The 24,280-nt window shown below is 50.6% G+C and overlaps 1 protein-coding gene across 2 annotated transcripts in view; it reads right to left on the reverse strand.

Moving 5' to 3' along the window:
- Positions 1-1,451: 1,451 nt before the first annotated feature.
- LOC309582106 (opioid-binding protein/cell adhesion molecule homolog) overlaps positions 1,452-24,280 on the reverse strand; it is a gene marked incomplete at both ends in the record, with an annotated part of 103,189 nt that continues 80,360 nt past the window's right edge. Inside the window, 6 exons of one of the 2 annotated variants that reach the window (XM_082297120.1) lie at positions 1,452-1,552; positions 10,814-10,965; positions 11,371-11,491; positions 11,569-11,703; positions 11,995-12,120; positions 21,287-21,519. In XM_082297120.1, the coding sequence (XP_082153246.1) occupies positions 1,452-1,552; positions 10,814-10,965; positions 11,371-11,491; positions 11,569-11,703; positions 11,995-12,120; positions 21,287-21,519 (868 nt within the window). Of the gene's footprint in view, positions 1,553-10,813; positions 10,966-11,370; positions 11,492-11,568; positions 11,716-11,994; positions 12,121-21,286; positions 21,520-24,280 lie in introns of both variants that reach the window. The other variant, XM_082297119.1, reaches the window with a different exon arrangement.

Here is a 24,280-nt window from a genome sequence, read left to right on the forward strand (position 1 = left end):
CATGTGTGACGTTTCAGGAGCAGGATGGGAGTGTCCATCCCCAGACTGTGGCCCCAAAGCATTCCTGGGTGGCCATGGAGTGCCAAGAAGGCTCAGGGCTGCCACAAAGTACCAGGCAAGGGCGTCCATGGTGCACAAGGCCATCAGGAGCACAATTCCATATGCAGGGAGATGACATGGCTACCGCCACCATGGGTGGTAGCTCCCAGGGTGGCTGGAAGAGGCAGAGGGCAGAGTCTGGGTGTGTCTGTTTTGGTGTCTCAGGCAATTTGCAGCAGGGAGCATTGGAGCCATCCTTGTCCCTGCTGTGCCAGCACAGCAAACTGACAGAGCCCAGGCCTCCTCCACAGGGTCAGACACATCAGACTTTCCTCAGGCAGGGGCACATGGTGGGCGTGAGACAAGGCAGAGTGAGAACATTGCAGCTCAGGGCCCTCAGAGGGGCAGAGATACAGACAGTCATGAGCGTCAGAACTGTAGCAAAAGCGCCTTGTCAGCTGGTGTTTCGCTTTGTCGTTCAGAGCCTCTGCCCTGCGCTGGTGGTGCTGTGCTTTTGATGTGCAGGTTGGAAAGTGCTTGGAAAACAAGCCCAGAGAAACCTCCCCAAAAAGTGCTGGCAGAGCATCAAGGTGAGAGCCATGGGGCAGCCCCTGCCATCATGGGGGGCAGCAGCAGAGTGGGCTGGGATCCGGAGCAAAGAGTGAGGGCCTGGCTGTCCGATGCAGCAAGAAGACTCTAGTCCCTAGGTGGGCTGGTGGCAGTCCCCAGGGCTCACATTCCTGGGAGAGCAGCCTCGTGTCCTCAGGAAGGTGAGGGGGTTTTAGTGGGAAGCACAGGGGTACGATGTCAGCTGGAATAAAGAGCAGTGGGAAGTGCGTGACCCTTGAAGGACAACAGGTTGTGTCGGGTGACCCTCTCCGAAAGGGCCAGCGAGCACCCTGTCAGGAGCAGAGGCAGGTGAGGGGGGGCTGGCGACATCGGGGTGCTTAGGGAGGAGCTTTGGCGACGAGAACTGACATTCAGGACCAAGAGGGCTGAAGGCAGAGCCAGGAGGCTTCAACCTTGGGGTCTTTTTGGGCATAGGCGGCTTAGTGAGACGACGAGACGGACATCCCGGTGAAGGCTCTGGGCAGCACCCGGCCCGACGGCTCCGTGCCCCCAGCGTTGGAGATGAGGCAGCCTCAGGGGGCACCGTCCGTGCCGGGCCACACTCCCGGGGCGATGGTGGCGGGTGACAGTCTGGTGGCACGTGGTGGGGTCTGTACAGCGTAACCGGCGGCGAGAACGATCCCGGCACGTGGGAGACGGGGCCATCCTCGGACGCTCGGCACCGCCGCCCGTCCTCCGGTGCATCGCCCGTCCGATGGAGAGGAGTCCCCAGGCGGCGCGGCGGCCGAGCCCGCGGCGGGGGAGAGGTGCGGCGAGGCCTCCCGGGACCCTCCGCTCCCTTATCAAAAGTCGAGGAGGAGGCGAGCGAGGAGGGTGGCCCAGAGGCAGAGGCCAGAAGCCACCCGGGATGCCGCGTTGCCACCGTCGTGCACCGCTCCAGGCCCTGTTTGGAGGAGAGAAGAGAAAAACAAAGGACAGCGTCAGTTCCAGAGCTGAGATGATGTGATAGAGTGAAGGGAACCCACCTCCCCTTTGTCTCTGCAGTTCCCCTTCACATCCCACCCCTCAGCTGACTGGGGTGTTGTGTTCCCCCTTGGAGGCGTGGTGGGTTTGTCCATCATTTGGAGAGCATTATCAGTGTTGAGGAGGAGATAAGGAGGCAGGCAAAGAGCTTGAGGAACACTTAGAGGAGGCACAGTCCTTGTCTGAGGAGGAGGAGGATGCCCTGGGCAGGTGTCAGTCCAGCCCCACCATGCTTGGAAGTTGCCCTCTTTGGAGAGTCCTGATGGAAACCACCACATGAGAGCCACTGGGGACCAGAGACCTTGGTGCTCCAGAGTGGCACAACTTGTGACTGGTAACAAATGATCGTCGGTTCAGGAAATGGCATCGTGCAGATGTGGATTCTCAGGTATGCAGGAGCATTTTGGGGTCACTGGGGGTTCTTGGCAGGCAGGTCAGGCAGGGAGGAGGCTGGTCATCTGGGTACACAGCTGGAGAGGAGATTTGTTGCTCTTTATGGTGTTCGGGTTGTTGTTTGGGCTTCAGGGTGCACAGGAGGCCAGTCAGGATGGGATGAGACAGCTGGGCAGAGTGAGGGAAGCAGAGACAGACACAACATGCTCTGCTCATGGGTCTGCCCACACTCCCTGTGGCCATGGAGAAGCATTTGGGGAAGCTGCAGGTCTGAGTCCCATAACTGAAGTTCTGAAAGGCAAGAAATAGAGAAGTAAGTGCTCAGCTGTCTTAGCATCAAAACTCAGGGCATGGACAAGTGTGAAGTTAATGGGATTCGGAGGCATTTGTGAATATGCTCTCAGGCCTGCAGTCAGTCACCTGGAATGGGTTCATCACAGAATTCCAGAATGGTTTGGGTTGGAAGGGATCTTAAAGCCCATCCCATTCCACCCCCGGCCATGGGCAGGGACACCTCCCACTATCCCAGGTTGCTTCCAATCCCATCCAACCTGGCCTGGAACACTTCCAGGGATGGGGTAGCCACAGCTTCTCTGAGCAACTTATGCCAGGGCCTCACCACTCTCAAGTGAAGAATTTTTTTCCCAGTATCTGATCTAAACTCATCCTCCTTCAGTTTAAATCCATTCCCCCTTGTCCATGCCCTTATCAAAAGTGCTTCCCCAGCTTTTCTGTAGCCCCTTCCAACCCAAATCATTCTGTGATTCTATGAAATCATATCCAGTTACATTCATTTCCTCAGGATGGTGTTATTCCTTGTCTTTTTCTCTACTGATTTTTTGTGAACATTTATCTTAATTCAGGAAGAGGCAAAGGAGAGCCCGAGATGTTAAATCCAAGCACTGCCAGAAGGTGAAGGAAATGATGGGAAGATTGAGTGATGAGCGAGAAGCTGTGTCATGCCCATGCTCAAACAAAATTGATTACAAGAGCACATGATCATCCAAGAGGGGTAAAACTGCTATGCTGTAATCAGACATTTCCTCGCTGAATAGACCTTGTGATGTGAAAGGTGGAAACCCACAGGCATTTGTTAGGGGCAGGTAGAGCCTTGGCAGGTAGAATGGAAAGGGCTTCTGAGACTGGTTTTCTCTCAGACCTGTTACTGCTCCCTCTTCTTTGGTTTTGACCCCTCAAACCAATGGCAGCTGCTCAGCACATCATCCAAAACCTACAAAAATAGTGAAAATTTCTGCAGATTTGAAACTAAATGTTGATTAGCCTTAACCTTTTATGTATTTACACCTGCCCAAGCACTGCTAAATCAGTGCCTTTCTCTGGCATCTCTATCTATAGATGGTGGATTTTTATGTGTGACTTATTCTTATCACTGTTTTCTAGTTCACAGTTCTGCACTGGTTATTGGCTTTGATTTAATGACACTTTTAGAAATTTCATAATCTATCCTAAAGCAACTGCACTGTGGTTGAGTTGGAGAGTTCCCAAACAGATAAGTCACCTAATACAGAGAGGAAATAAAACTCAAAGTGCTGGGTCATTACTAGAAAAAATAAAACAAGTATTTTCTCTTAAATTTATTCTTAATTCTTTTCTGTGGAAGAATATATTCTGGTATCAGACAGCTTGGCCTTGTAAAGATTGTAAAGATACTCTACAGAAGAGACAAGCATAAAGCTACAGGGACAGAATAAAGTAGTAATTAGATACGATCACGAAATCAGGGCAGATGGCTCATTTCATCACAGGCTGCCTGTGACTCCTGTGTGTTCTCTGAACTGTCACTCCCTAGGGGAAAAGAAGAGCTCCCACCAGGACAGGGAGAGAACTCAACTGAGGCTCCCTAGCCCTGGCATCCCAGCAAATATTTTGGCTCTGCTTTGCTCAAATCCCAGTGTCTGGGCATTGAGGTGTGAGTGCACTGGGGCTCTGGCTGCCCCTACTCAGCTTATTTATTATTGTAGTTGTTTATTATTGCTTTCTTGTAGTTTTCTTCTTGGTTTATTTTGTGTCCACCTTTATGACTATGTTCTTCCTCTCCTGGCTATTTCCTTCCTTCCCCATGAGGCAACCTTAGCTTTTGAGACCTTAAAGCTGCCATGGCACAACCTCTGCCCCCTCATACCAGCACTCCTGTTTGAGACTTACAGCTAATTTAGGCCAAGTTTATTAAGGACTAATTATTTACATGTGTATTGATGATGATTAAAGCCTAACCCTGAGTGACATGTGATGTTAATGATTGTCTAATAAAGCCTGGTCTAAGGTTTCAAACTGTGTGGCTATCTTTGACACATCTCACCAAATCTGCAGCTGCAGAAGCTAAAGGTCAGTATGGACAGAGGGACACAGAGATTGGCAGGTACCGGCCTGAAGAGATGGAGCTGGAGAGCTTTGCTCTGCTCTAGATCCTTGGGATCTACATCTTCTCCCCATAAAACTGAATGCAGGAGGAGCTCATGTGCAGCCAGGCCAAGAGGTGCAGGTGCTCACAGGACAGTGGCAGGATGGAACTGGGAGGCACAGCCAGGGCAGGGGCCAGAGCCTGTCATGAGCAACACGTGGTGACAAGGGAACTCGAAGTCACTGGGCAAGCTGGGGTGAGGGCAGGATTGACGCCACAGTGGCACCATGGCAGCCTGGCATGCCACAGCGATAGCACACGGGGGTTCCTTGGTGCGGAACAGAACAGAAGGAGTCGTGACAGGGACACAAACGCAGGTTCAAGCGCTGGTGTCACTGCTGGAGGTGGTGACCTCAAATAGTGGCACAAAAAAAATGGTTGAACTCAATGAAGTCCAGCATGGTCACAAGAGATGGAATGTGACCTCAAGTAATCCCCTGTTAATTGGCTGACCTAAAGGAACCCCAATGACCTATAGTCACCCCAAAAATTAGCTAGTTGACCTCAAGTAACCTCTAAGTGCTCTGCACAGAGCAAGTTTGCCCTCTAATAACCCCAATGACCTAGAGTAACCCCAATAAGCCACTGGTTGACCTCAAGTAACCCCCAATGACCTATAGTAACCCCAAATAGTAACTGGTTGACCTCCAGTAATGACCTATAGTAACCTCAAAGTGCTTCGCACAGAACAAGTTTGCCCTCTAATAACCCCAACGACCTCTAGTAACCCCAATGACCTCTAGTAACCCCAAAAAGCCACTGGTTGACCTCAAGTAACCCCCAATGACCTATAGTAACCCCAAATAGTAACTGGTTGACCTCCAGTAATGACCTATAGTAACCTCAAAGTGCTTCGCACAGAACAAGTTTGCCCTCTAATAACCCCAATGACCTCTAGTAACCCCAATGACCTCTAGTAACCCCAAAAAGCCACTGGTTGACCTCAAGTAACCCCCAATGACCTATAGTAACCCCAAATAGTAACTGGTTGACCTCCAGTAATGACCTATAGTAACCTCAAAGTGCTTTGCACAGAACAAGTTTGCCCTCTAATAACCCCAATGACCTCTAGTAACCCCAATGACCTCTAGTAACCCCAAAAATCCACTGGTTGACCTCAAGTAACCCCCAGTGACCTATAGTAACCCCAAATAGTAACTGGTTGCCTTCCAGTAGTGACCTATAGTAACCTCAAAGTGCTTTGTACAGAACAAGTTTGCCCTCTAGTAACCCCAATGACCTCTAGTAACCCCAATGACCTAGAGTAACCCCAATAAGCCACTGGTTGACCTCAAGTAACCCCCAATGACCTATAGTAACCCCAAAAGTGCTCTGCACAGAGTGAGTTTGACCTCTAGTAACCCCCAATGACCTCTAGTAACCCCAATGACCTCTAGTAACCCCAAATCATAACTGGTTGCTCTCAAGTAATGACCTCAAATAACCTCAAAGTGCTCGGCACAGAACACATTTGACCTCTAATAACCCCAATGACCTACAGTAACCCCAAATAGTAACTGGTTGACCTCAAGTAACCCCCAATGACCCATAGTAACCCCCAAAGTGCTCTGCAGAGCGTGAGTTTGACCTCTAGTAACCGCCAATGACCTCTAGTAACTCCAAATAGTAACTGGTTGCCCTCCAGTAATGACTTATAGTAACCGCAAAGTGCTCTGCATAGAACATATTTGACCTCTAGTAACCCTCAAAGACCTACAAATGTTAATTGATTGACCCAAAGACCTAAAGGAACCATGTCCTACTCTATAGAGAGTGACTTTGACCCCAGGTAACCCAAATGGCTTACAGTAACTGCAAATGATGATTAGCTGGCCTCAAATTACCCCAATGACATAAATTAATCTGAAGATTTAGCCCTCTCCAGCTCTCTTGGAGCCCCTTTAGGCCCTGGAAGGGGCTCTAAGATGTCCCTGGAGCCTTCTCTCCTCCAGGTGACCACTCCCAGCTCTCCCAGCCTGGCTCCAGAGGAAAGTTGCCATTTCCTGAGGGGTGCTTGGAGCAGAAGATGCTGAGGGGAGGGATGGCTCAACCCAGAGCCACAAGGCCCTGAGCACCAGCACAGCCATCCCCCAGCACCAGCCACCTGCTGGACATCTGCCCTGCTCCCACCCAGAACATCCACACAGCATAATCCACTCAATTAACAGGAAAAAATAATTTTATTGTTGACCAGAGAGAATGGAAGCCTTTGTAATTCCCCACCCAACAATGTTCTGTCCCCTCCACTGCTTCCAGCCGGGCTGGCTGTGGCGCCATGGCACAGCAAGGTGTGACCACCGAGCCCTGAGCTGCCAACTAACAGATTCCTGAAGCACAAGAACGCTGAGGATTGCAATTCCCAGAACTCTTTGGCAGCAACTTCAGAGCTTACATATCTCAGACTTTTTGTGGGGTATTAATAATGGCAGGTGGGGACTTGCAGAATGATGAAATGAGGTGTGAGCTGCTCCCTTGACCTGAAAAGCAGTGCCGGTGGCAGACACAAAAGAGCATTTGGACAGATTCACCTGCCCTTCGAAGTTCCTGTAATGCACAAAAATAGATGTGGGGTAATTACTTTCTCTCCTGTACAAAAGACCTGGTTCAGATTTATATTCCCTGAATACAGCACTGCCTCCTTCTCCTCTCCTTACTAATTTCCTCTCGTAGTATCTCCTAGGTTTGTCAGATTACTGGTTTGTGTGCACAAATAAACACAGAAAATCACTGAAATCACAGACACTGCACAGCAACGGGGCAAACATGCCATTTCTTGCCTCTTTTTTTTTTTTTTTTTTGGCATACATTTTGCATTGATTCTCTTTTTGCAAAACTCAAATAATTTATAGTGAGCCCCTGGCACAGGGTGCCCAGAGCAGCTGTGGCTGCCCCCAGATCCCTGGAAGTGCCCAAGGCCAGGTTGGACAGAGCTTGGAGCACCCTAGGATAGTGGGAGGTGTCCCTGCCCATGGCCGGGGGTGCAACTGGATGTTCTTTAAGGTCCCTTCCAGGCCAAACCATTCTGTGAGTCTATGACTTGTGTTTTAAATGTTTTAAGTCAAGCAGTCTTTAAATATTGAATCAGAGCTCTTATTCTTAAAGACATAATTGCTTTCCCTTGCTTTTATGTATTTAGTCTGAAGCTGCTGATTCTTAAGAGAGTGCACAATAAAGCATGAAAAGATTTTATCTCTCCATAGAATAATTGGTTTAAATCACATCTAACACTTGGTATTTTAACTTATATTCAGTTAACTCACCAAATCATCAATCACAGAGATTACATACTAGAAATGAGACCCTGAACATCAGAAAAATGCAGATGGCAACTTTTATAAAACGTCTACATCTCTCTTTATTCCAATAGCTCTTCAATGGAAAGGGCCAATAAAAGGTCCCAGAGCTCCCAGTTTGGAATGGGGGCTTGAGGGAATTTCTCTTGTTGACTGAGGAACACGCTGCACTTGAAAGAGATGTAAAGATCCAGGTTTGGGTGATTTTTTCCCCCTATCTCTAGATAAAAATAGCAAGTACAATATGCAATGTTCTCATCAAAAAGTGAACCCAGACACGAAATTTTTAAATAAAAAAATCAGCAGATTTCCAACCACTTGTGCTGCTCTCCCCTTTGGCAAAGGCTGGTAGAGACTGTCCAAGAAACACCACGCACATATCCAAATAGAAGCTCTCCACAGAGCCCATCTTTTCCGCTCTCCCCTGTGTTTCCAAGAAGCTGCAGTTTTGACTGACAAGCTGTTGAATTTCACAACACGTTCACAAAATGAAAAAAGCGCAATCCTTGAGGAGGGATGGAATCCCACCTGCTTAAATTCCTTCCTGAGCCCACTCCATGGCCTGCTCCTCACTGCTCCAGTGTGTTCCACTCAATACACACTTGAAAGATGGGGGGAGAGGGGGAATAGAATATGACTGTTTGCCTTTTTCTCCATTAAAAGTTATGAAATTAAAATAGCTTTAGGTGTTCAGAGTGTTCAGCAATATTCAAAGGATATCAAAGACAAATTTAAGCTTCAGTGTTGGTGCAGGTAAATACCCACATGAAAACAAACGGAACATTTTAAGTTTTTTACTTTTCCTTACTAAGCCTTTTTCTTGCTGTCTCAATAGTAAATATTTTCCTAATCTTCCTTTTTATATAAAACAAGGATTAGAGGAATATTAGTATTCCACTGCCCAGACCATTACTAACAGTAATGGAGTTGCTACAAGGCAAGGAGAGTTTGTTAAACTTGGCCACAGGATTGGGCTCCTAGGTCTCACTTTTTATGGATGTTTGATTTTTAATATCCCTGCTTTGCCAGCTATGGAATCACCTCCAATGTACTTCACTTCAGCCTGCTGGATCTGGGGGATTAATTTATAAAAACAAGGTGAAATTTTGTTTTCTCTGCATGTTGGCATCAATTAATAACTGGTGTGAGAGGATTGCTGTGCTGTCACGGGAGGGGTGTGTAAAGAACAACATTAACTACTGAGAGAAGGAAAAATGCCTGGAAACAGATGATGTCAAATAAAAGATAACCATGAGATAGCTGCACTTATCCATAGCATGGAACAAAATCAAAAATCCCTAATCCAGGGCCCTTCTGAATAGAGGGAGTCACCTGCACTGAAATTTTTCTTTAGTCTGGTTTCATGTCATGGAAAAGAGAAAGACTTAGGTGATGTTATTTTGTCTCACATCAGAGAGAGAGCAAGTGTAAGAGTGCCAGCAGGACAGGGAAATGGAAAAAAATTAATATTGGGAAAACTGGATTGGAAAATTAATGTACTTATTTATATACTAAATATCATAAATATAATATTTACTTTATAGAGTCATAGAATCATCAGGATTGGAGGAGACGTTTAAGAGCATCAAATCCAACCATCAATGCAGCACTGCCACGGTAATCCCTAAACCACTAAACCATTTATATATATATGTAATACCTCATATACATTGTAAGTTATATATTGTACTGTATAAAAACTAATGATGTATATTTGATATATTATAATTTATATACAGTGAGTATAATACATAATACATAATAAGGAACAATATATATATTATAACTATATATATATATATATAACTATATATATATAAAGATATAAGTCAACAAGACGCTATTATTAAATGTAATTTATGAATAATATATTGTCATATCAATATACTTATGTTATTGATATATTATTAATAATCTATTCCATATTATATTTGTATTATATATTATTATACAATACTGCATTATACTGCATACTGGGAAAGATTTCTTCACCAAAAAGGTAAAACACGAGAGAACAGAACAGTGGAGAGGGAGCAAAACCCAAAGCTTTGACCCAAAGAGAAGAAATCAGGCCAGGGCAGAGGAGAACTGGTTAGAATAGAAAGGCCTGGACCAGCCCCTACCCAAACACCACAGACTGGCACTCACCGGACCCAAACACAACCCTACAGAGCCCAACAGAAGAGAGTGGAGCTGAAAACACCTGAATGGGCCGGCCGGCCCCACAACCAAAGCCAAAGATGTGCCCCTCCCATCACCCCAAATCACCAAGCACCCCCCAGGCCCCCACCACAGTGCAAGGCTCCCACTTTCCACCCTGATGCTGCCAAAGTCCAAACTGGTGTGGAAACTCTTCTCCCTCTCAACGTCTTCTCGAGCCTGCTGCCTGACTTCCATCCTCTCCCTCCTGCTGGAGCCCTGCTGGGGAAAGGCAGGCTCCTGCTGTCCTTGGACCGTGACAGCCCTCTCAGCTTGTCAGAACGCCAAAGGGACAGGCCACAGGTACACAGCACCTTCCTCAGTGACAGCTGTCCTTGATGACACCATTCCTCAAGCACCTTCCTGCCCTGGTGACCTGAATGTCACCGGTCCTGCTATTGCCAGCATAATGTGATCCCTGCTGGCAGTCCTGCCAGTAGCAAACAAGGGAAAACCCCACACCATGCACCCGGAGCGCATTCTCACCTGTGCCAGGCTCCCTCCTCACCCCTGTGCTCCAGCAACACCAGGGCTCAACCGGCTGTTGGCCAACTGTGCTGTGCACCCACTGTCGGGCTGATACAGATCTCATCCTCTGAGCATCCTCTGGCAGGACCTCACTGCTCGGGGTTTGTGCTGTTTGGCACCTCGATGGACCAGGAACACCAAATACAGCCAGCTCTGCTCCATTGCTTCACCACTGGCCGTCTGCCATCCTCTTTCTCTTCATCCTCCTCCTCTTCACTGTGCTCTTCAAACTCCTCTTCATCCTCCTCCTCCTCTTCATCCTCTTCCTCTCCAAATGCCTCCTCTTCACCCTCCTTCTCTTATTCCTCTTTGTCACCTCACCTTACTGCAAAAAACCGGCACCTACCATAGAGGATGATGCTGGCGTTGGTGTTGCCCAGCTTGTTCGTGGCCACGCACGTGTAGTTGCCGTAGTCCTTCTCCGAGACGTTGAAGAAGGTCAGCGTGGACAAGCGGCCCTTGCTCTCGATCCGCACACCCTCCAGCCCGTTCGCTAACCTGTGGAGAAACGCGGGTAGCGGTGCTGGGAGAACAGGGCTGGGGCTCTGGGATGTATCTTGTCCCTCCCTCCCTGAGCACTCCTTTGCTCCACACCAGCCAACACCAGTATACACCCTCATGTTCCCCCACTGGACTTGCGCATCCCAGTTTTGAAGACAAACTCTTCATCCCATTCTCCATCCCATAACCCAGCCTGATCCATGTGTCCCACAGCCACCACCCCCGGGAGAAACAACTCTGGGATTTCCTCAGCCCTTAGTTGAGCACCCACCAAAAGGAGTTGATCCCAGCCTTCTTCCACATAATACCCTCAGGCACTGTCACCCCCCTCTGCCTCCTCACCTCGTCACCCCAAGGCTGCGGCTGCCCCCCCCATCCTCCACCGCCTCTGCAGCCCCTCACCTGGTGTCCTCCTTGAACCACTGAAACTCTGCCACGGGGACGGCCGAAGCCTCGCACTGCAGGATGCCCTTCTGGCCCACCGAGGCGCCCGTGTTCTTGGCGTTGGAGATGAATGGCGGGTCTGTGAAGACGTTGTGCTGTGTCACACTGGGCCCTGTGCACCCACCCCAGCACCATTCCCCCATCCCTTGCACTCACAGTTGACGGTAACTTTGACTTTCCGCACGTCTGGGACGGCCACGTCGTTGACGGCGCTGCACTCGTACTCCCCGGACTGCTCCCGTGTGATGCCTGTGATCTCCAGGTACTCGTCCTCACTCACAAAGGTCTGCCCTGGGGGATGTACTGAACGTGTGGTACCGTCACCCATGGACACCCACACCAGGAACTCCCCCGTGCCCCTGCCCTGACGCGTTTGACATCTCTTCCACCCAGGAAGCTTGAGACAGCCCTTGACAAGCATCCTCAGCCCTGTCCCAGGGCACACCAGCAGGTCAGCACCCCTGACTGTGAGTCACCTTAATGCCACCCTGACTGCCTCTAGGGGGACATCCATCCTTTCCTTACAGGCCAGGACAACCCCTCCTCAGACCCAGGAGGTTCATCCACCAAGCAAAGGCTCACCTTTCCCGGAGAGGTGCCGCCACGTGACGGTGGGCTCCGGTCTCCCGAAGGCCAGGCACATGAGGGTCACGCTGCTGCCCTCGTTCACGGTGATGTCCGACGAGATGTTGACAATCTGGGGGGGCACTACAAGACATAAAGGCCACCAAAGACACCTTCAACACACCAGCTTGCCAGGCCCTACTGGGAGGCCCCAGCCATGAGACCAATCCCATCACGTGACACTGGTGTTCACTCCATTGCCCTGTCCAGTCACCAATTCCGTGTCTCCAAACCAGTATCTTGGACTGGAGCCAACCATGGATATGGGGCATGGAGGGGTCCACTCACTGTGCCAGCCCCTGCTCCGTGGCCAAGACCCCGATAACCAGCTCTCGTTATGGCCTGCGACAAGGCTCATATTTTAGCATATTTATTAAAGCTGTTTAAATTACTGAGCGTCTGCTCCTTCAATACCGGCCAGGGTGATTTATATTACTCTATCCCCAGATACTCCATCTAATAAATAACTTGGCAATCTCTGTACCCATAAATATCCCCAGCCACGGCAAAAAGCAATTAAAGCTCACTTGCCAATGCCGCTTCCTGGCGCTCTGGGCTGTCGGACATAAGCCCCTAAAGGGTCTGCGCCCTAGGGAGTAGATGAGGCTGTATTTAACAACCCTCCCCAAACAAAACACCAACCTACAATGCCAGAAAGGATGCCCTGCGCCCCCTCCCCAAGCACACAACATGCTGAGACTTCAGGTCAAGTGGCATCAAATGCCCAATACTTGCACCCAGGGCTCTCCCACAGTGCTGGGATTCAAGGATAATCACCTGAAAACCACTGTGGCCAACACCAGCACTGCCTGCAAGGGAAAGTGCGGCTTCCTGGCTCTGCTCGCACCCCCGAGGAAGCTCTTCTCACACCCCCAGGGAGGTTCTCCTCCCTGCTGGCGCGGCAGAGGCGGCACAGCAGGATGGAGCCATGGCAAAGATGCGGCGCGGGCTCTGCAGCCCTATGGGTTCTGCAAAGCAGTAAATTTCCCAGCAACTTGACACATTAATATAGAAGTACAGTCTGTTATAGCAGAGGGAGATTGTCTGAGTCCTTCAGGGGAAAGCAGCAATCCAAAAATGAAAAGTGTGTGCCGGCAACTGCTAGAAAATGTAGTTAACACTCGGAGCAGAGCCGGCCAACTCCGACAGAGCAGCCACAATGAGCTGCAGGAAGGCTGCGAATGGCCGGCCCTTCCTCACTCAGACAAGATGACACCAACCCCTATTACCAGAATCCTTGCACCTCTCCCCTCCAATAACAGCACCTCAAACTGGTACCAGGAACATCTGAAAACTACTGGAACATCTGGGACAAGGCTTCCCACAACTGGGCATTTTTCATCTGCTCATGAGCTTGCAAACCAGCCCTCCTTGTGAGCAGCTTTGGTCTGAGATGACAGCAGCATCATTAGTGGATGCTGAGACCTTGGGATGCCACCCCTGCTCCAGATGGCAGGCTGTCTCTTCCTTGCGTGCTCTTGCCTACAGGTGCTGTGGAGCTGGACTAGAGCAATGGCATGTGATGCAGAGCATCAGCAGAATTATGGTCGTAGTTCTATCTTCAGCCTCCCAGCCACCTCCAGTTCAAGGCTGACATCCCTTTCCTGTCCCCTGAGTCCCAAACCACAAGTACAAATTGAGATGCAGAAACTGGTGCTCTGCGCACAGATGTGAGCCTGTCCCTCTCCTGGGCACAGAAATACTTCCATTCCAGTGGAAAAAATTACCACTACCCATAACCACTACAGTCCCAGTGCTCCCATTCAGAAAACCCCAAGCCACACAAAACCACACATCAGCCTGAAAGCCCCTCCCTTAGCAAAGGATGCTGACACAGACATGCCAGCAGGTCTCACAGTGAGGAACTGCATTTCCCGAACATCCAGAGGCCAGGGAAGCACGGCTGTGCTTCCACTGCCTGCCCTAATCCAATCAGGGATGTCCCTGTGAGCTGGCAGGGCAGTGGAGGGACACCCATGGACAGCACAGGGACCCCACTGGGCAGCTCAATACCCGTGACTGCGATCGTTGCCTACGAGGTTACCAGGACTTGGAGAAGGACATCGAAGGACCTTGATTACATTTTTATAGATCCCACTGACTGGGCTGTCAAGGATGGCGTCTCAAGGACGCACTGGCTTTGCCATGGGAGGATTTAATCCTATGGGAGGAGTGGGTGGAAACTGGGGCCACTTAGGGATGCAGGCAGGGCGAGTTTGGTGACAAATGTGACTGTGTGGATAAAACCAACCTGCAGCCACGCCCTGTCAATATCATGGGACAGGGATGGCCAAGGCATGGCTGCCCTGACAAGCACATCCCACCAAAGCTGCCGTGTCTCAAGGTGGTGACAGCTTGGGATCAGTGCTGGGCATGGAGCCCAAAGGCTCTCCCATGCCCCATAGATCCCTCTTGGTCTCCCCCTCCCAGGTCAGGCAGCCCTGCCAATGCCTTGTGGCCCTCCAGCATGACTGCAGGTGTTGTTCCTAGTCCTTTACCTGGTGACAGCATCCTTTCTCTGAATTACCTCTGGTTCTCTACAGTTCTCTCCCTCTGCCCTACACAGCTGTAGTCAGAAAAACAGGGCAGAACAGCACCTCTATCCCCTTTTATCCATAGTCCTTCCTCGTAGAAGTCTAGAACTACAAGCAAATTGAATACAGAATAAATCCTGGGGAAGCGACGAGTGGCGTGGTCTCACTGGAGCGACGAGCAGCGCACAGAGGATTTCGTCAACCCTGCGTAATATTAATCACAGGGAAGTTAATGCATAAGGTTTGGTAAGCCAAAAAATACATTTGCACTGTAATTTCTTGTTTGTTCGGAAAGCTGGTGAGAGAAATTGAATGTGAAAGCGATGCCACTAAATTCAATAACAATAAGCCCGTGATTTATCTCCTTCCTTTACCACTCGAGACCTGAACTGCCTGATGAGCCCATCCACGCTCTCCGTGGGTTCTGGGCTCATGCCAGTGTCTGCCACCACCCGTGGGAACTGTGAGGTGCCATCCCTGCCCTCACCTCCCAGACTGGGCCCTGTGGGGCTGGCCGTGGATCACACTTTGGTGATGCTACCGTGTTCTGTGATGCTACGTGCAATACTCGGGGTATCTGTGGGGCTCTCCCCAGTATGCTCCATCCCGCCATCCGCTCTGGCCACCAGTGATGGCTTCGCACTTGTTGTCCCATCTGGGGACAAAAGCAATGGGAAAGCTCGAACCTGGCGAGCCACTACTGGACACCCAAGCGTGAGGAGGGATGGTCACTGCCGGCGGGGACGCCCCTTCCCTACTAAACCGTGCGGGAAGAAACAGCACCTCGGGAATGGCTGCGTGATCAGTGACTACACACACCGCTGACGCACATGACCGCGTGCAGGCTGACTCATCCCCCGGCCGCTCCAGAGAGCCGATCCCTACCGGAGGCACTCGCTGCCGTGGCCCTGGATTATTTTTAGCTGCCAGATCATTACTGCTGCACGCCTCAGAGCAGAGAGCCTGCATGAGCACTGCAGCTGACACATGCAACTGATGTCCCTCCTCCACATCATTAGCTCCTAATCCATTAAAAGAGACCTCTTCCTACACTGCTGGTAAGGGAAGATGATGGATGGATACCTCTGGGCTCCTCAAACTGCCAGGCAACAGCCACTTGTCCACCTTGACTTGGGGGACAGGTCCCCATAGGGACAGTAGAGAGGGACAGCTCATCTTCAGAGTTCTGAAGCCTTCCTGGACACCGTCACACCTACAGAACGTTGTGGTTCTGCCCTGGCACCTTGCTTTCCATCCCCTCTCACACACCTCCGATTTTGGGGAGGTGCAGTGTTCATGCAGCTCCCTCAGCTCTCCAGCTGCAGTGTCCAGCTGTGTCCTGTGACAGGTGATGCTGTCACCGGCAGGGAGGGGGACTGTCACCCTAGCAGGGGTCGGATGCCTGCAGGAGATGACACTGCCTCCCTTCACAGCACCCCAGCTGCCTATAGCCCCAGGCATCTCCAGCTCTGCACAAGGCTCCCCGGCACAGGCAGGATGGGGCTGTCAGAGGTGTCACCGTGCAAGGTCTCATTAGCGTACAGAAAGTCAGCACAAAGGAGGCAAATATGCTGAAAGCTCACATTTTGCCTGTGCTTTCCATCTCCTTTGCTGATGAGAAGCACAGCAGGGTGGCACTGGGGCCTCCTCCAGTCCGTGTGTGTCTGCTGAAGGCACCAGCAATACGAGACCTTCCCTAGAACAGCTCCTGTTTGGGGCTGATGCCCTTAAATAGGGCCCCTGAGAGCCAGCTCCTGGCTGGCAGATGGAAATGGATGTTTTCCCTCTCTCCAGCTCACTGCTTTTGGGGTGCAGGAGACACCTGCAAGGACACACAGAGTAACCCAGTGCAAATGCACCTCAGTGTTCCCACGGGGGAGGTGACTGGGGCAATGAGGTGACATCGGTGGCTTCTCAGCAGCGATGACAATCACCTCTGATCTAACCTTCCTGGTGGCAGCTCAGTCTGAGAGGCTCATCAGAGGTGATTTTATTGAGATAATGGATTAAACACTTCTAAAAGCTACAGTTTGGTCTACAAAATGATTTTTGTCGAATTTCCCTGCCAAGCGAGCGGCGTGTCATGGCCTCACTTTTTCTACAGGCACTGCATTTTGGGAATATTTTCCCTTTCCCGTGTCTTGAACACCCTCTTTTCACAGCCTTCCCCCAGTAAAACACTCTCTGTGGCATCCTTTTATGGGATGGAACATGTCAAAAATGAAATAGAGGCACCGAGCACCCTTTGCCAGGCGGACTCACCCGACTGCTCGCAGCGCATCCTTTTCCTCCAAGTTTTCACACTGAGACAGGGAAAGCAATAAAACCGAAACTCACAGTGTTATACCTACTGTGTAACCACCTGTCAGTAAATTTATGAACAATTAGGAAGTGAGAGTGCTTCCCAGGGAGCTATTTGTGCGCAAGCTAAAACGTTCTTTCTGTTTGGAAGTATAATGGGGAAACAACTTCGCCAGTTCTCCCTCCTCTTCCCCAGTTTTGTTTTTTTGCAGTAATTAATCATCTGATGCTGCTGGTCCCTGTGGCACATCCTGATGGCTCCTTTTCACCAATTTCAAGCAGCTTTGAGAATGGGAGCCTGAGGATGCTGTCTGGGTGTACCCCATCCTGTCCCTTTCCCGTTTTCCCATCCGGATTTCAGGGCAGGACATCATGGCAGGCACTTTAGGGACAGCGGTTGCTCCTGTCTGGGCGGTGTGTGCTGTTTTCTGCCTGCCAGTCCAACTCTTCCTCCTTCCAGACCTTCCCCCTCTCCCTGCCCTCACTCCTTCATTACTCTTTCATTTCTCCCCTTTGCTGCCTCCTGCCCTTTTGATGCTCTGGTGCTTTTCTGTGTGTGCACATTTCCTTCTCTTTCCTTTGTTCCAGGGTCTCTGGGCTTTTCTTCTCATCCTTTTTTTTTTTGTTTTTATTCCCCTTCCAGTTGCTTCCTTCTTCAATCTTTGCTATTCCTTCCAGATTTTTGATGGGCTGCTTTGGCTTTGAATTCACTGCCACATTGCTCCTGCATCACCTACATTTGGCCATTTTCACTCTCCTGCCCATCCTCTGCCACTTCAGGGAGAAAGGAAGGTTGAGATAGGGGCCTGGTTGCTCCTTTTCATCCAGTCTTTTCCCTTTGAAGAAAAAGATCTCAATGGGGATGGCTTGTGGGGGAGGGGTGACCATTTGAAAGCCTTAAGGAGCCAGTTGTTATCACAAGGGAAAAATAAAAGACTCTGTTTGGTTTTGAAACACTCACTGAGAAGCTAGGTCTGCTTTGAGAGGCAGTGGGTGAGACACAGGACCAGCTCCAGGACAGCATCCTTAGGTGCATTTGAATAACACACCACACAACCACACCCTGTAAATGAAGGCCATGGTCCTTCCAAACCTGGACAAGGAAAGCAGCGAACACCAAGATGGGAAATGGATTGTGCCAACCAGAAACAACAGTAACAATGCCAACCGCTGGGACAGGCTTCAGTGAAAATCTGTGGCAAGTAGGATTAGGCAGTACAGGGAAGGGTTCTCTAAATGAATCAGAAACAGAGGACACCTGAGGAATACCAAATACATCTGTTAGGTAAGGATGGCCCAGTACCAAGGTTTACCACCAAAATCTCCACCAGATGGGATCCCAAGCTCACAGCCTCCACCAAAACACTGACCCTGAGCTCCATGTTTCAGACTGAAGTACACCCTGAAGCAGCCCGAGCCATGAAGGCAGGGCTGCATCCTGCCTACAGTCTAACACACTCCTCACACCAAAACCATCCTGCAGCACGATGCCATTAAGGTCTCCCAGCTCCTCCTTGCAAGCCTGCACCTCCCAGGAGCTCTCACTCCCTCTCCCCCTTTTGAGAAGTGGCCTTCACAGTGCTCACCCCAGAGAGGCAGGAGGGCTCACCAAGGTCCACCCCCCTTCAGCTCCACTCCAGCCTTTATGACAAGAGGAGCATGAGGTGGTTCATCTCCTACTTATATGAGCTTAAATGCCTGTTCTCTCTGCATCCCGAATTCTCCCCAGAACACACCAGCGTGCCAAAAGCATCATGCATGTCTCTGAAAGCATCCATCCCTTCATCACGAGGCAGCTCCTGACAAAAAGAGGAAAAGGGAGACAAAAAAAACCCTCTGGCTTCCTGCCATCTACGCTCTTATAAACCCTGTTAACAGCTCTTGCAATGAACCAATGCAAGAGACATATTAATAGTGCTACTAAGAGACACATTTACTGTTGACGGCGATTCCCTGGCAGATTTATTGCTGGGTTGCTGGGAGGGAAGGCCAGGCCCTGCAGTAGCACAATTAAAACCCAAATGAACACGGGGACAAAGAATCAATACTCTCTCCGGCCAACTTATAGTTTTGCAAAATACAAATAGAAATTAATTGACTTGAATATAGCTGCTAACTGGTCATTACTGCTTGTTTGTCATCCCGCTGGCACAGGGAGGGCAACAAACAGAGGACAGACCTAAACTTCATTTCCGAGGCCAGAAACAGGGCTTTGCTCCCATCCCTGTAAAGTGTGTGCTCTGCTTGCAGTAAGAGCCAGAACAAAATCCATCTTTGGAAAATCCCTCCTTTCCTCTCAGCTCTGAGCTAAGGACTGTGATTCACCATCACAGAAACCACAATTTAGCCACCAAGGAACTGCAGTGGAGCTGAATGGTAGAATGGCTTGGGTTAGAAGTGACCTTAAAGCTCATCTTGTTCCAACACCCTGCCATGGGCAGGGACGCCTTCCACTATCCCAGGTTGCTCCAAACCCTATCCAACCTGACCTTGAACACTTCCAGGAATGAGGCATCCACATCTTCTCTGGGCACCCTGTGCCAGGCCCTCAGCACCCTCACAGGGAGGAATTTCTTCTTTACATCAAGCCTAAATTTCCCCTTTCAGTTTGAACCCATTACTCCTTTTAACTACAGTTCCTGATGAAGGGTCCCTCTCCGACTTCCTTGTAGGCTCCTTCAGATACTGGAAGGCTCCATACAACCTTCTCTTCCTCAGGCTGGACCAGGAACAGAGCACAGGAGGATTTTCCTCTCTCATCACCACCATCAAAGGCACCTACAGATGGATTTTCTCAGCAACCCAGCTTAGGCAAACCATGTGGTTTGAGCTGAACACATTGGAAGGGAAGTACAGACTCTGCTCAGCACAGGCCACTTGACCTGTGCCTGCACCCCCAGTTCCTCTCAGGCTTCCCTCTAGCTGTGGAGAAGCGACACTGCTGAGAACCAGAGTCATCGCTGCGGTGGGAGCAATTCAACAGGACTTGCTCACGCCAGGAAAAAAACTTTCCCCAGCACAGTTAGGAATGCCTCACCACCGGACAGTCACTCTGGACACAAACTCTCTCTCACCTTCACCTGCCCAAGCCTGGCAAGTGCCTGCATCACCCTGAAAAAGGGGTGAGGGCGGCGGGTGCTGAGCATCGCTGTCATTCACCTGACTTCATTAGGTGCAAAGCACTCAGATACTTCACCGGTGTTGACTGGATGGATTAGCACGATTAGAGAGCAGACAGGATAAACAGATTAAAGCTCACAGATGGACAGCTCGCATACAGCTCAAAAGGGGGAGAGGGACAGCTCCGAACAAGGGGATGGAGGGATGCTTCCAGTGATCTCCACTCCCCTCTTCCCGAGGTGAACACTCCCCTTCTTCCCCACAGCCTGGTGCACACAATCCAAGGTTTCCCAACACACTCCCACAACCACCAGGCAGGAAAACCTGTTGGATAGGTGACCACAATCAACCCCTGCCTCCTGCCAATGAGAAGGGTACATAAATACATACATAACTCTGTTGGGGGCTTCTCGGAGACATGGTGAGGCTGAGAAAGTTTTCAGATTTGCTCATTGCAAAATCAATACCCATCAGCTGTTTGAAATTAAAGGAAAGATTAGGTCCTGGTTTTATACACGCTTTATTGTATTCCGAGAGCTTTCTACTCAGCCAAATAAATCTTCTTTAAGAGGATTAGGAAACTTTCATTATCTTTATCTAACCTGAACTAACACTAACTCTGAAAAATTAATCTAGAGACCGGACAAAAGCCAGTAGCTGGTGCAAAGCCACAAGAATCCGGAGGCAGCATCCACCTGAGTGCTACTGGCCCCTCTGATCTGCCAGCACCTGGACCCCCTCATCAGAACATCCTCAAGATGCTGCTTTGCAACCCAACAGCATCTGCTATATTGATACACTTGCCTATGAAGCCCTGTGCTAAAAGTCCTTCATGGCCACACAGTGACTTTGACCTCTCCCCCAAAACCATGGACCCTGTGCTGTTGGGATCTGCTTCTCCTCTGCCTGGCAGCATGCTACCTTTGGCTCTTCTGAAGAACCTTCCTAACAAACCCCTGACGGACCAAGCTGAGCAACATGGTTCCAAGCTGTGGAGACAGTTCACAGCAGGGACAGGCAAAGGGGGAATAAGGAAGAGATCAGCAGCCCCACTGTCAGTTCTCAGGTGTCCTCTGCCCCATGTGATGACCGTACAGCACAGTGAGGCTGAGACAATGCCCGTTCATCTCCTCCCTGGCATGGTGGGCACTTGTCCACACCATGCCCTGCAATGGCTGAAGCAACTAATGCTGGCTCCAACTCCACTACCAAGAGAGTCTCCAAACCCTTCCCAAGTCCAGGCAGCCTTCCAGATCAAACCATCCAGCAACAGCACGAGGCACGTTCAGACCTACCTTGCACGATGAGATGGACGCGTGAGGTCTTGGGGTGATTGTCTGTCTGCACGGAGCAGGTGTAGGGGCCCTCATCATATATGTCCACGTTGTGTATCTTGATGCTGTACTGGGTTTTGGTGTTGGACAGGATGACCACGCGGTTGTCTATAGACCACTTGTCATTGCCGGCATACAGGATGGTGCTGCGGTTCAGCCACGCTACCCGCGTGACCCGGTCATCCACAGTACACCTGGAGGGGACACACAGAGGGTCAAACACCTGGAACGGGACACACAGAGAGCATCCTGGGTCCCAAAAGGGGATGGGAGCAGCATGGGAGTGTGGCTGCCCAGCACTGCCAGCATGGAGATGGTGCTGTGCTTCCCTGTTTCCACATCCCCCCATCACGTGAGATTTCATACAAACAGTGGGTTCTCCTGAAATAAAACCTCTCTTTTCCTTTTACACACAGCTGGGGAGCCACAGACAAAATTCCCATTGTTTGACTCTGCAAGTCAGCCAGACCATCTCTATCGCCCTTCTCACGCACCTCCACAGCCCCCCTCGCCTTCGCTGTGCACTGAGAATTCCAGATGAAGCTGTAAAATGTGCTGACAGTTCAGCTTGTCTGTACAGCCCTCAAGCCATCCCCGGGGTGATAAACACCCCCACTGCCAGGGACAGGGGCCATGGCACAGGCACGGGGAGAGGGGAAGAAGAGAAACAGCTGGAGACGGCCAAGCCAGCACACGGGGAAGGCAAGGGAACATTTGGATAAGCAGCTGTAAATCCTACAAGTGCCTTGAAAACACAACGCGGTCGTTTCCATTATTTATTTCCTGCCTGGCTCCCACCCTCCCCGCTCTGAGACACGCAGGAGCTCAGCAGCTCCGGTCCACGGCGCTGAGTTACACTTGGCAAAGAATGGGATGGGGGGGAAGGGAATTAAAATGTTCCTGGAAAACATGGCTTTTTCATTCTGCTTGATAGCTTCTTCTCCATCTATTTACTTGTGGCTTTCTCTGCTGCCACCATGGCACCTGCAGCAAAAGCTCTGAGCGTTTGGTTAAATTAAGAGCCCAGTATCTCTTGGGAGTTCCACCTTTGCCACCTGAGGACCAGGCCAGGGAAGCTTTCTCTTGGCATGAAAAAAATAACGGGAAAATCAAGCTAGATGTGAGCTAGTGCTGGCAGTGGCAGAGCTGCCACAGCTTTGTGCAGCCAGGACTGTAGGAAAAGGCACCTACAGTCAATCAAGAAACTCGTGCGAGTCCCTCTCCACATGCCTGTAAATTCAGACAGGGGCTGGGAGGCTGTTCCTGTCCTCATCCCCATCACAGCACCTCTCCTGCCCAGACTCCGGGGGTGTTATATGCCTCCCTTGCTGAGATTGCAGAGCGTCACCTCGATCGAGATTATTAATCGGGCGCAGGGAAGGGGCGATACTTGGCATGTTTGAGGGTCCCCCCGGGTGCTCGGTTCAGAGGAACGAGCCATATATTCTCCTGCAAACAAGTAATTTTCCCCTTGCAGGAGCTGTACGTCTCTGCCAGCCACATCACGTACGGACGCCGGGAAAGACGAATGGCCCTCCACGCCCGCCGCGGCACTGCCGGCACGCCGGGAGCCTGCTCGGTGTCAGACATGCCCCGGCGCCAGCTCGGCTCTGCCGGACCAAGGCAGCCTTGTGCCGGCAGACGGCATCGTCCTTGTCGGGAAGCCGAGCCCTCTCTTCCTTCAAATTAACTGGGGGAGAGCTAAGCACAGCCGAGTTAAGTTCGGCCCTGGGGGATTCCAGTCTAGTGGACTATTACTGCTGTCTCACTTCATTATAATGAATAATAAAGAGATACTTACACACGGCTTCTGTAAATTATTCATTGCGTGCACCGAAAAATCAGGGCAGCAATATGTAAAACAGACAACTTGCATGTCTGCGCTCATATAAATATCCAGACTACAGCCCTGCGAGGCACTCTCGGGTCCCCTCATTAGGGGTGAAGCACAAGGACTCGGGTTTGAAGTGACAGGGGTGAGACGCTCGTGCCACCGCTGAGTACGTTTGGCTGTTGCTGCCCAGCTTCGGCTGGCACATGTGGAATGTCCTTCTCAAGGAGGTCTGGGGCCAGTGCAGGATACCTGAGAACTGGGGAGGTTCATTCTGCATTTACAGCTCACATTTACATCTCAGAGCTGCACCCGCACAAGCACCCAGGGATGTCCCAGGTGGACACGCTCACAGGAGGCAGGGCAAGGACAGCATCGCCCTCTCTTGTCCGTGGTGCTGGTGACAGGTACTGCCCTCAAAACCACTTGGAACAAGCAGGCAGCAGCAGCTTGGAGATCTCTGTAACAAACCCATGGCAAGAGCAAGGAGGCAAAGGCTCCTCTCTCCCATCCCTCCAGCTCACTCTTCAGTTGCTGCCACTCAACAGCTAATTTAGGACCAAGTGCCTTCGGCTTTGTGCAGCATCATGCTCCTATCCACCGGAGCCCAGACTATCCCCTGCAGCTACCGACGACCAGACAACCCTCCTGCAAAAAACCAGCCCTCCTGCACCTCCTGGGAACGTGTCAGAACCACCACCAGCAGAAAAGCCCATCCACCAGCTGGCACAGAGCACATGGCATTCCTGGGGGCACCTTCTCTGCTGATCTCACCTTCCCACTGCCAGTTTTCCCATGCCCTGGCAATTGGCACTACAAAGAGAATACCGACAGATACCCTGGCACAAGGAGCACCTCATCAGCTTCTTTACCTGTCTGGGAAAGCGATCTCCATTAGCTGCTAAGCTGACGGTGCTCACTTGTCTGCTGAGCCGTCTTTGCTCCCCATTTCCAATTGACCAGGATTATGATAATGTCTCCAGTAAGCAAACAGGTAAAGAGACTTCTGCAAAGTGTTTAGATAAAGCAGACAAGCTCTGACAAAGCTGGATAATAAAGCAGGCCAGGAGGTTTTCCCTTGAAGGGATCTAATTAAAACCAAAGACAAACTCCCATTAACAGTT

Source organism: Coloeus monedula, assembly GCF_965178545.1.
Source record: "Coloeus monedula genome assembly, chromosome: 25".
Lineage (NCBI taxonomy): Eukaryota > Metazoa > Chordata > Aves > Passeriformes > Corvidae > Coloeus > Coloeus monedula.